The 12,832-nt window shown below is 45.1% G+C and overlaps 1 protein-coding gene across 1 annotated transcript in view; it reads left to right on the top strand.

The window, feature by feature from the left end:
• LMNTD1 (lamin tail domain containing 1) overlaps positions 1 to 5,494 on the top strand; it is a 104,658-nt gene extending 99,164 nt beyond the window's left edge. The window contains exons 7-9 of the mRNA XM_060279495.1: positions 504 to 709; positions 2,655 to 2,827; positions 5,266 to 5,494. Of these exons, the coding sequence (XP_060135478.1) occupies positions 504 to 709; positions 2,655 to 2,827; positions 5,266 to 5,456 (570 nt within the window). The 3' untranslated portion in view covers positions 5,457 to 5,494. The remainder of the gene's footprint in view (positions 1 to 503; positions 710 to 2,654; positions 2,828 to 5,265) is intronic.
• The last annotated feature ends 7,338 nt before the right edge of the window (positions 5,495 to 12,832 follow it).

Here is a 12,832-nt window from a genome sequence, read left to right as displayed (position 1 = left end):
ATACATAATAAAAACAAGAACAAGAACAAACCAGTAATCACAAACACATTTAAAAGGGAATAGAATATTAATCAGCCAAAGGCTTGGTTAAATAGAAACGTTTCATCTGGTGTCTAATATGTTTATATAGTATGCTTCCTCCACCTCTGACACTCCATTTTGCATAGAAACCCTTAAGAATTAAACATTGTTCCAATCCTTTTACTAAGCACATAAAATAAATAATTAGGATTAACAGTTTACAGCTTGCAGGGGGGGGGGACATACACCTTTAACTCCTCTGATGTTGCCAATCCCATCTTCAGTGATTGCTGGGCAGCGCTGATTCCTGCTTGCCACCGATAACAAGACCAGCCTTGGATAGGAATGGGCAGGACTGCCTTGTTTCTTGATGCCTTTGGGGGAGTTCAAGGGATGTGACATTGGGCAGGCCTGATAGTCCTAGAAACAGTTTGCCTGAACATGCCGTGCAGTAATTTAAGCTTTTACTGTTCTCCTTCTAGGCTGTCGCTTGGTTTACCCCCATCAATTGGAACCAAAAGCAAACAAAGGAAGGAGAAGAGGGTGGCAGAATCTGCAGAAATTTAATACAGCCTATTATTGGCATGCGCCAGCAAAAAGACCGATGGCAGCCCAGGACGTTTGACAAGTGGCAGGGAAATGTTGGTCAAAATCTTACAGGGACAAGTGAACCAGAATTTATTCTACGGTATTGCACCTGAATCAATTGTCATTATTTATGTAATGGTTTATATTCGATCATACCATGCAACTTTTTCTTACCTGCTAGTTTTTGGGTGCCACAAAGATCACAGCCTCAAAAAAGTGGTGCAAGAGCAGGACCATAGCTAGAGGGTGGTGAGGAGTGCCTCCGCCAGGGGCGCAAAATCGGCTTTAAAATATGTCCATAAATATAAATATGAATTATTGCCTCATAAGAAATGGTTTTAAATAGAGGGTGAATTGAATGGGTGGGGGAGAGGCGGAAAGAAGAGCTTTGTCCGTGGTTGGGGGCGCAATCTGGACAATTCTGCCAGGGGCACAAGATCAAATGGCTACGGCTCTGTGCAAGAGTGTGACACTAGCACTCTGCTCACAAGACATGACCCGCCACAGCCACGGTCAGGTCCAGCAGGCCTGCCACAGCCAGCCCCTCAAGATTGGGGGGGGGGCTCAGCTCCAATCCCATACATGGGGGGGGGGCTTGGGTGTCCTCAGTCCCATAGAGTTGGCACCTATGCTAATAATTAAAATGGTTTGTTTATTCTAAGGATTCCTCACTATTCTTTGGGAAGCTCAGAGGGGCTTCTGTGAGGCTTTCAGTGGCCGTCCCTCATGGCACTCACGCATAGTCTAAGGTTCCAACAGAAGGTGCTTTTGGACTTCTCACTGTAGCAGATTATACCACACCCTTCCTCCTTTACAAGCCCAGGGCAGCATGAGGCACAACAACAGAAATTCCAAGTACTTTCCTTTTTCCCTTCTGGAGATCTCTTGAGCTTCAGAGTTAAAAATGCATCACATGAACTTTTGCAAGTTTTCCATTGAAAGTGTGTACTTAGCACAGACAAATCAATATGGGAGGAGTCCATGGAGATTGGGGAGGGGGTGGAAAGCCTACCGGCTAACACATCTTTTTTGTTTTTGCACTGTAGTAGACTGGAATGCAAAAGCCTGCAATTTCAGTACAAGTCTAACGAGCAAAGTCTTTGGAATTCTGCTGGCAGGGTAGAATGATAGTCTTTTAATTTAAAGCAGTTTAGCTGGATAAAGATTTCTGCATGTAAATTCTTAGCTGCCTGTTTGCTAAAACATCATCTTCCAAAGCTGGAAGGACACTGAATCCTCAACACATGAAATTACTGAGCCCTGAAAGGTTGTATGCCATGGTCCAGATCGCCCTGAGGCGAGCCAGAGAAGCTATAGAAGGGACTCTGGTGAAATAAATGCCAGCCGACAACAAAAGAAGCAAACATAGCAAAGAACATGAGGTCCAGAAGAATGCGTGAAGAGAGCCTATGCCAACATTTATTATGTTGATATTATTTAAAATATTTAAATAGATCAGAATATTTATATTTAGGATCTTACTTTAAGGGGCAGGGAAGTAATAGCACCTGTGAGGAACCCAGATTGGATCTGGATCACATCAGTGAGGGAGGAGTGACTTATTCCCTCTTCCCTTAAATGTTTTCCAAGTTAAACTGCTCCTGTGAAGCTGCTCTCTGACCTGCAGGAGAAAATATGCAAGCTATCGTATGGTTACCTGTGAGTTTTCCTCTATGGCAAAATAGTTAAAGGGGGAGAAATTTAAATTAGGTAAATAGCATGGGGGGGGGGCTCACATCAATATTTTTTCCCAGCAGTGTCTTATCAATGCACCCGTGTGCACTGAAAACATAGAAGAGGTAAAAGATGCAAGGGAAAGTCAAGCTATGATGAACTGCACATTCTCCACCTCTGAAATTTATTTTAGAAATTATCTTGGTTAAACTGGAATTCAGGGGGAGATATTAAACCAAAGAAATGATAATGGGAATGTACAGAGAGAACCTTGTCATTGTAGTGGGCACTGCAGTGTAGAAAAACAACAGCCCCATGCATCAGTCCATATAAAAGACTCGGTATGAAACCTCTTGCTTCTATTCCTACAGGGAAGAAAAGATCCCACCCATCCTGTACCCTGTTCAAAGTTCTTGGTGCCAATACCCAAGCTCTCCCACACATCCCCATTACACTGTGGGAAGATACATACCGGCGAGCATTGATGGGAGCCACGGGTGCAGCCAAATTAGAACTGAGCTGGTAAAGCATGATCCAGATACTGGTGAGTTAAAGCACTTTTAGAGAATGAAGGGTGGTGTTGGTTTGTTTTTAAATAATGACAGTTAGAAGGAACTTAGAGAAAGTGACGAGAACAAAAGATTTCTAGTAGAATCTTCTTTTGCATCAGCCCTGCCGACACTTATTGCTAACACATTCGTTGTGTTCATAGAATCATAGAGTTGGAAGAGACCACTAGGGCCATCCAGTCCAACCCACTGCCAAGCAGGAAACACCATCAAAGCATTCTTGACATATGCCTGTCAAGCCTCTGCTTAAAGACCTCCAAAGAAGGAGACTCCACCACACTCCTTGGCAGCAAATTCCACTGTCGAACAGCTCTTACTCTCAGGAAGTTCTTCGTAATATTTAGGTGGAACCTTCTTTCTTGTAGCTTGAATCCATTGCTCCATGTCCTCTTCTCTGGAGCAGCAGAAAACAACCTTTGTCCCTCCTCTATATGACATCCTTTTATATATTTGAACATGGCTATCATATCACCCCTTAATCTTCTCTTCTCCGGGCTAAACATACCCAGCTCCCTAAGCCATTCCTCATAAGGCATCGTTTCCAGGCCTTTGACCATTTTGGTTGCCTTCCCCTGGACACGTTCCAGCTTGTCAGTATCCTTCTTGAACTGTGGTGCTCAGAACTGGACACAGTACTCCAGGTGAGGTCTGACCAGAGCAGAATACAGAAAACAGCAGCAATCTATCGGAACCACCTTCATCATCGGGGCCTGCAAAAGTTTTTTGCAGATAAAGTCACTCAGATTCGGAAGGAGGTAGACTCCACCGTGGGAGCAGGGCCAGGGCGGGAGACTGCTAGAGCCCTGTTGAGCCGGGAAGGGCTGGGCGATGGGCTCCGAGGGGTGGTGAATGCTTCCCTCTATGAGGGAGCCTTCCCAGACCCACGGAAAGAGGCGGTCATTAAACCGCTTCTTAAAAAAACATCTTTAGACCCGGCCAATATGGCCAACTATCGCCCAGTCTCAAATCTACCATTCTTGGGCAAGGTGCTTGAGCGGGTGGTTGCTGAACAACTCCAAGCACGCCTGGAGGATTCGGACCATTTGGATCCCTTCCAGTCGGGATTCAGGCCTCATCATGGGACTGAAACTGCCTTGGTCGCACTGGTTGATGATCTCCGGCGGGCTAGGGACAAAGGTGAGAGCTGTTTCCTAGTTCTGCTGGATCTCTCAGCGGCCTTTGACACCATTGACCATAACATCCTTCTGGACCGTCTAGAGGGGCTGGGAACAGGGGGCACTGTCATACAGTGGTTCCACTCCTTTTTCCTGGGCCGTGTTAAGAAAGTGGTGTTGGGGGATGAGTGTTCAGACCCCTAAGGACTCCCCTAAGGACTCAGGGTTCCGTCCTCTCCCCCATGCTTTTTAATATCTTTATGAAGCCGTTGAGAGAGATCATCGGGGTTTGGGCTGGGTGTTCATCAGCATGCAGATGACACCCAGCTGTACCTTTCTTTTAAATCAGAATCAGTGAAGGCGGTGAAGGTCCTGTGTGGGTGCCTGGAGGCGGTTGGAGGATGGATGGCAGCTAACAGATTGAGGTTGAATCCTGACAAGACAGAAGTACTGTTTGTGGGGGACAGGAGGCGGGCAGGTGTGGAGGACTCCCTGGTCCTGAATGGGGTAACTGTGCCCCTGAAGGACCAGGTGCGCAGCCTGGGAGTCATTTTGGACTCACAGCTGTCCATGGAGGCACAGGTCAATTCTGTGTCCAGGGCGGCTGTCTACCAGCTCCATCTAGTACGCAGGCTGAGACCCTACCTGCCCACGGACTGTCTCGCCAGAGTGGTGCATGCTCTAGTTATATCCCGCTTGGACTACTGCAATGTGCTCCATGTGGGGCTACCTTTAAAGGTGACCCGGAAACTGCAATTAATCCAGAATGCGGCAGCTAGACTAGTAACTGGGAGGGGCCGCCGGGACCACATAACACCGGTTCTGAGAGATCTGGCTCCCAGTACGTTTCCGAGCACAATTCAAAGTGTTGGTACTGACCTTTAAAGCCGTAAATGGCCTCGGTCCACCGTCTCCACCCCCACCATTCAGCCTGGACACTGAGATCCAGCACTGAGGGCCTTCTGGCGGTTCCCTCATTGCGAGAAGTGAGGTTACAGGGAACCAGACAGAGGGCCTTCTCGGTAGTGGCACCCGCCCTGTGGAACGCCCTCCCAGCAGATGTCAAGGCAATAAATAACTATTTATTTATTTATTAAAACAACTGAAGTCGGCCCTGTTTAGGGAAGTTTTGATGCTGTTTTTAATATTCGGTTGGAATAACAAATTATTATTATTATTATCATCATCATCATCATATAGATCTGTTAGTCAAAAGGCAGTATCTCTCTCCCCCCCATCCCATTTCTTTTTCTTTTAAAAGTAGTGCACATAAATTTGCTTTTCTTTTCTCTGCACAGGCCTTCTCTGCCCAGGAAGTAGTTATAGCATAAAGCCAACAGGAGATAGTAACAGGAAAAACAGAATAAGACCAACTCATTCAGCAGGAGTAAGTAACCATGACATGTTTTATTGTTATTACAGATCTAGAGTGTATGACAACAAAAAAAGACAAAATCAGTTCACTGCCTCAAGGAGCTTACGCAATTAAAAGGGGGTGTAGATGAGGGAGGGAAGTGGAAAACAAGTCACAAATCAGCAGAGAGGAGGAATGGGGAAGACACAGGTAGCAAGCGGTGAACGAATGCTGTTTCACTTACATACTTTGGATTCATTTCATTTGTCATGAGGAAGACTAAAAGTCATGAGCCTAAGGCTTTTTATTGATTTGAGTTTGAAGACAGAGAAATGTGACCGCGCGCAGGTGTTTTAGGAGTGAGTTCTGAGCATCAGAGAATGAATGGGTGGAGCTGTTCAAGGGAGCAAGACATCTTTGGGGAGAGGAGGGCTGTGGAGCTAAAGGAGGAGATTTGAGACGGATAAGGTTATTGAGACAGAAGAAAATGGCACCTGCCACGGAGAGCTTTAAAGCCAGGGACGAGGATGTGTTGGATGCAGAGGGAGCTGGAAAGCCAGTGAAGGGAAGGAGGCACACCAAGAAAGGACATTGCAGGGTCCAAATGAGAAGAGAAGTGAGCAAGTTTTGAGTGAAGGATTCAATAGAACTGTGTGTGGAGAAGCATAATCTCACTTTTTAATCATCAAGCAGATGTTTTCCTGCAACATAAACTCAAACACAGCATCTCTCAACTGGGGGGCCAAATGACCCCCTGGGGGCCCCCAGGATATTCCAAGGGGTCTGCAGGTGAAAATCGTATAAAGGAGGTGGGCCCAGCATGAGACATGGGGCCACAGAGGGAAGTGAGATGTGAAGGAAACAGAAGAGACTGAGAAAATAAAACAGAAAAGAAATGAAGAAAATAGAAAACAGAGAAGTAGAGTGAACAGAGAAGTGACTGTGCTTTGCAGTGGATGGAGCACCACGCACACTCTGCGTCAGCGTCGCTTCTGATTCCTTCTCCTTCCCACTTCCGCACTCCTCCGCTGCCTGCACCAAGCTGTCCGCATCTCGTGTGTGGGAGCTGTTATCCCTCACAGCAAGGTGCATGGTGTGGTTATCTCTCACAGCAATAGAACTGGATATAAAAAAAAGCTTGTTTCTGGTCATCAAAGCACAAAGTTCACATTGAACGATAAATACTTAAGGTTTAACTTTTTAATGTAATTGTCTTTTGTATCAATTATAAAAAATACCGGTATAAATTAAATGGTTCTATTTACAAACAAAAAACACCACATTTAAATAGCTACCCTTCTACCGGTAGACAGGGGGTCACAGGACAAAAACATGTTTGGAAGGGGAAAGTCAGAAATAGGTTGAGAAACACTGTTCTAAACAAACCCCAGTTGCAAAGTCTCTATGCAATTCCACAAAGTGGAAAGGCATGCCTTGTGTACCAGACCATCTGATGCATCTAACGAAGTGAGCCTATTCCTACAAAAGCTTATCCCACAAACGCTGTGTTAGCCTTTAACAATGGGATCCCTTAGAAATATTTGATGTAGCTGCCAATGGGCACATTCACACACCTAGCATTTCAGGTTCAGTTGCCCTGCTTCAGCACTATAGACCCCATAGTCCAGACGTGTTCCTGTGCTGGTACCCTCTGCTTTCCATGCCTGGTAGTGAGTGGCTAGCATCTCTGGTTTCCTGTGGGTATTTGGTTGGGGTACATGGTGCTTAGAGCAGTAAGGGTGGGGTTATCTGATCTTCACAGCAGACTTACCTGAGAGATCATGGCTAGTCTAAGGATGCTATGTCCAGAAAACACACTACATCCCACTGGCTTTTCATAGTACAGTCCTCATTTTTTAGTTTTGTGTTGAAGTACGAGTGCAATTATTCTTAGTGTTTAAGGTAGGCATTAAATCTTTTTTTTTAATATTAAAAATACACTTTATTAATGATTATTTAAGCAATACACTTACAAACATACACTTACACATATAACATTAACATAAAGAAAAAGAAATTAAGAAATAAGAAAAAGAAAGAACTAACAGAAACAATAACTTAAACAGAATAATATTATAATATGTGTTGATATTATAATATATCTAAATCATAATTATAACAAAACAAAAATAGAAAAACTGACTGACATAAAAAAACCTTAATCGTCAATCAGAACATAAAAACTTATGATAGGGCCAGATAAGAATAGACAAATCATACAGTTCTTTCCGAAGGTCATCCATACTTGGCCCCTTATTTTCCCAAGTTCTAATCTAAATCATTTTGACCATTAGTGTTAAAAGGCTAACTGCTAACTAGGCATTAAATCTTAACACATATTAGCTTAGATGCATGAAATATCCGGAATAACTGATCTATATGTATGTACATTACATAAAATATTTTTGGAAGATGTCCTTCCCACCTTCTTTCTTGACACACTACAATAAGCCAGAAAGTCTCCAATTAGCCATTGTTTCCTGTTTTACATGAACTGGGAAACTATAGATGCCAGTTCCAAACAGGCTGGTAACTTAAATCAGTTTTAAAATATGGTTTAAGATCCTGCCTTGTTCTGAACCTTGGTAACAAAGCGCTTTATATCATATAATATAAAGCGAATTGTGGTAGGGCTGTTAGGAAATTTAGCTTAGGGTTTGGTTTGTGTAAGGCCACAGCTTATGCTGAGTAATGGGGGTGTGGTATGCAAATTCCTTGGATCTGATTGGTTGTTGGGGCCCCTCTTAAAGCTCCGTCCACCATTTTCTAGTCACATTTTTGCCTGGCTTTTGAACCCCTCCCACCCGCCCTTTCTTTCTTGCAGGTTAGCACGACATTGCTATTGCCTTCGGGGCCGCCTGTATTCAGGGGTCAGTAGGAATTTTTCCAATTGGCTGATTGGCTTTGCCTCTTGGTTTTCGCCTACTGCGCTAGCAAATTGCCACAACTTGTTAGGTTGGCGGTTAGGCTTTTGGTTGGTTAATCGGTTGGTAGAGGGGGTGGCACACAGATGCCTACCCTCACCTCCGTTTGCTCCATATAGAAGTATTCCGTTAAAGGAATCTCAGGGCTTACACTCTTGTCCTTACCATCCCGCCATTGGCGGGAATGGTGGGCCCAATTTTAAGAGCAAGAGCCTTGAGGAACATTCTTGGTGAAGGTGAGGAGGGAATGACTGGGCGCAGCCACCTCCTCACTCCCAGGTATGTTTACTTCCATTCGGAAGTCGGAGCAGGAACTGTCCAAGCGGACAGTGGTGAGTCCTGTCCTATGGTGACAGCTGATGTGAGTCCTGCCACGAGGGGCAGATGAGGTGAGTCCTGTCCTAAGGGGACAGCTGATTGAGTCCTGTCCTAGATGGACAGATGGGGATAGTCCTTCTTTAGGAAGGATGAGTGAATAACCAAAAGCCTAAGCCAACACTCGGATTAAAATTGTGTATTTAATAAAGTTGTGGCCCTAAATTATTTGCCAAAAACCAAACCATAATTCTGTTGTCAGTTGTGAATTATTTAAGGTAATTTCTGGGAAGCCTCGACACACAATAGTTTCCCAGTTCAAACCAAATGGGAAACTATGGCCACTTCCTGTCTTACTATAGTCTAGGATGATGCAGGATATCAGCCTATTAAGCCAACATGATTGTCCAAACTGGACCATAGTGTGTGTGTGTGCTTCAGAGTTTTAATGTGTGAGGTATTTAATGTGTTTGAGGTATGGCCCTCAGCAACTGGCAGGCCAACTATGGCCTAGTAAGGCTGGCCCTATAGACCAGGGGTAGGCAACCTAAGGCCCATGGGCCGGATGCAGCCCAATTGCTTTCTAAATCTGGCCCACAGACAGTCCAGGAATCAGCGTGTTTTTACATAAGTAGAATGTGTCCTTTTATTTAAAATGCATCTCTGGGTTATTTGTGGGGCATAGGAATTTGTTCTTTCTTTTTTCAAAATATAGTCTGGCCCACCACATGGTCTGAGGGACAGTGGACTGGCCCACGGCTGAAAAAGGTTGCTGACCCAGAGAAAAGGCCACTCAGCCTAACATGCTGCAACAGATTCATAACAGAAAGTGAGCTGAGCTTGGGAGACACTCTGTAGGTTTTGTGGCTTTGTCTTTTGGGGCTGTGTGTTAGTAAGTTTGTGTGCTTATTTGTTTTCTTACTTGTTTGTGTGCTTGTGCTGGTTTTCTAGGGCTGCTGCCTCTTGGATTTGGGTGACTGTCCAGGCTTGTGTGGGTGTTTGTTTCTGGCTGTGACCTTGTTTGTTTCTGGCTGTGACCTTTCACCTAGAAGTGTGAGTCAGGAGGGTCAGGTGATTAGCTGTGGGCGGAGCTAGTCAGAGCTTGGAGTGCAGCGACTGAGGAAGGAGCAGAAAGTGAGCTGAGCTTGGGAGACACTCTGTAGGTTTTGTGGCTTTGTCTTTTGGGGCTGTGTGTTAGTAAGTTTGTGTGCTTATTTGTTTTCTTACTTGTTTGTGTGCTTGTGCTGGTTTTCTAGGGCTGCTGCCTCTTGGATTTGGGTGACTGTCCAGGCTTGTGTGGGTGTTTGTTTCTGGCTGTGACCTTGTTTGTTTCTGGCTGTGACCTTTCACCTAGAAGTGTGAGTCAGGAGGGTCAGGTGATTAGCTGTGGGCGGAGCTAGTCAGAGCTTGGAGTGCAGCGGCGCGCGCAGTTTGACCCATCTTTTTGATCTAGGGCAGCAAGTCTCACACGTTTGTTAGGGGGGACCTAGGCCTCTTCCTCTTTCCCCCTTGACTTCAAGGTTTTCAAGATGGAGGTGGAGGGAACAACCGTTGTCACCTGCAATTCCTGTGCAATGTTTGTTTTCTTGCCAAAGGATGTGGGTAGCTACACGTGCAACAATTGCAAGTTGGTTGCCCTACTAGAAAACAAGGTTGCCCTTCTGGAAGAGAAGGTGCAGCAGCTTCAGGGGCGTGTATCTACGCTCCAGAGAATTAAAGAGCTGGAGCTTTTCTTGGATGCAGCAGAGCACACTGTCTGCACCAAGGAGGAGACAGGGGATCTCCCTGAGGTGGAGGTCAGTTCCCCAACACAGCAGCCAGATGTATGGAGGAACGTGACTCATAGAAGTAGAAGGCCCAGGGATCGCTCTGAGTGCTTAGAATTACACAACCGTTTTGAAGTGCTCATGGAAGACGAGGAACAGACTCCACCTGAGGATCTCTCCCTCATCACAGTTGATGAGGAATATGAAGACGAGCAGCAAAGTCAGTCCTCCGGGAATATGCAGGTAACCTTGGAAGGGACAGCACATGGAAGAATCCCAACCAAGCCTATGAAGAGGCATGTAGTGGTGATAGGGGATTCCCTACTGAGGGGTACAGAAGCAGTGATCTGTGGGCCTGGCAAGATGTCTCGAGAGGTGTGCTGTCTACCTGGGGCCAAGATCAAAGATGTAACAGAACGGCTGCAAGGAATCATAAAACCCACCGACAAATACCCCTTCCTTTTGGTGCATGTGGGAACCAATGACACTGCAAGCCATAGCTTACAGAAGATCAAAAATGATTATGAGGCTCTGGGCAGGAAGTTGAAGCAATTAGATGCACAAATTGTCATCTCTTCTGTCCTCCCAGTTGAACGACATGGCCCAGGGAGAGAGGGAAAAATAGGGGAAGTGAACAACTGGCTTCGCAAATGGTGCAAACAGGAACGGTTTGGATTCCTAGATCACGGTCTGCAGTTTCTTGAAGATGGACTTCTGGCAAGTGATGGACTGCACCTCACAAAAGTTGGGAGGAATGTTTTGGCCACAAAACTCAAAAACCTCATCAGGAGGGCTTTAAACTGACTTATGTGGGGGAGGGAGACAGTGGTCCTGAAGGTAGGAGTCTATCAAATGCTGAAGATGATCATCCAAATGTCAAGGACCAAATGGAGCAAGCAGCATGCAGACCTAGTGGTGGGACGAAAATATCCTTAAATAAGAGACATGGGGGAATGATCAACGGTCTTCAATGTCTGTATACTAATGCACAGAGCATGAGAAATAAACAAGATGAACTTGAGCTCTTGGTACAGCAAACTAAATATGACATAATAGGCATCACTGAAACCTGGTGGGATGAGTCTCATGACTGGAATGTAGTAATAGAGGGATACAACCTATTTAAGAGAAATAGACCAAACAGGAAAGGAGGAGGAGTAGCTTTATATGTTAGGGATATGTATACCTGTGAAGAGATCCAGGATTTAAAACTTCAAAGCCAAATTGAGAGTATCTGGGTCAAAATTAAGGGAGAGAAAAACAACAGTGATCTCATTGTGGGAGTTTACTATAGATCCCCAAGCCAAACTGAGGACACAGATGATGCCTTCCTGGAACAGATGGCCAAGCATTCCAAAGGAAGTGAGATAGTAGTAATGGGGGATTTCAACTATCCTGATATTTGTTGGATGTCAAACTCAGCCAAGAGCATAAGGTCGAACAGATTCCTCACTGGCCTTGCAGACAATTTCATTGTCCAGAAAGTGGGAGAAGCAACAAGAGGATCAGCCATTTTAGATCTGGTCCTAACCAATAGTGATGACTTGGTTAGTGGGGTAGAAGTGGCAGGATCATTAGGTGGGAGTGACCATGCTCTTCTGGAGTTTATTATCCAGCGGAAAGGAGCAACCAAGCATACTAAGGTCCAAATTCTAGACTTTAAGAAAGCCGACTTCAGAAAACTTAGGGAAACGCTGGGTGAAATCCCATGGACAGTAATACTAAAAGGGAAGGGAGTTCATGATGGTTGGGAGTTTGTTAAAAGGGAGATATTAAAAGCACAACTTCAGGCAATACCAATGAGACGGAAACATGGAAGGTGCCTAAAGAAGCCAGGCTGGCTATCTAAAGAACTTCTGACTGAGTTAAGATTTAAAAGGGATATGTACAAAAAATGGAAAAGGGGGGAAATCTCCAGAGAGGAATTCAAACATATAGCCAGCACGTGTAGAGACAAAGTCAGAAAAGCTAAAGCACAGAATGAACTCAGGCTCGCTAGAGAGGTTAAAAGCAACAAAAAGGGCTTTTATGGGTATGTCCGTAGCAAAAGGAAAAACAAGGAAACAGTGGGGTCACTCAGAGGAGAAGATGGTGAAATGCAAACAGGGGACAGAGAAAGGGCAGAACTCCTCAATGCCTTCTTTGCCTCAGTCTTCTCCAAGAAAGAAAACAATGCCCGACCTGAAGAATATGGAGCAGATGATTCAGCAGGGCAAACACAGCCCAGAATAAGTAAGGAGGTAGTACAAGAATACCTGGCTAGTTTAGATGTATTCAAGTCTCCAGGGCCAGATGAACTACATCCAAGAGTATTAAAAGAACTGGCAGAGGTGATTTCAGAACCACTGGCAATAATCTTTGAAAATTCCTGGAGAACAGGCGAAGTTCCAGCAGACTGGAGGAGGGCAAATGTTGTCCCTATTTTCAAAAGGGGGAAAAGAGAGGACCCAAACAATTACCGCCCAGTCAGCCTGACATCAATACCAGGAAAGATTCTAGAGCAGAT

The sequence above is a fragment of the Zootoca vivipara genome, chromosome 10 (assembly GCF_963506605.1).
Source record: "Zootoca vivipara chromosome 10, rZooViv1.1, whole genome shotgun sequence".
NCBI classification, from domain to species: Eukaryota; Metazoa; Chordata; class Lepidosauria; order Squamata; family Lacertidae; genus Zootoca; species Zootoca vivipara.
Note: the sequence above shows the minus strand (reverse complement) of the source record. Positions and strands in the feature narration are given on the sequence as shown.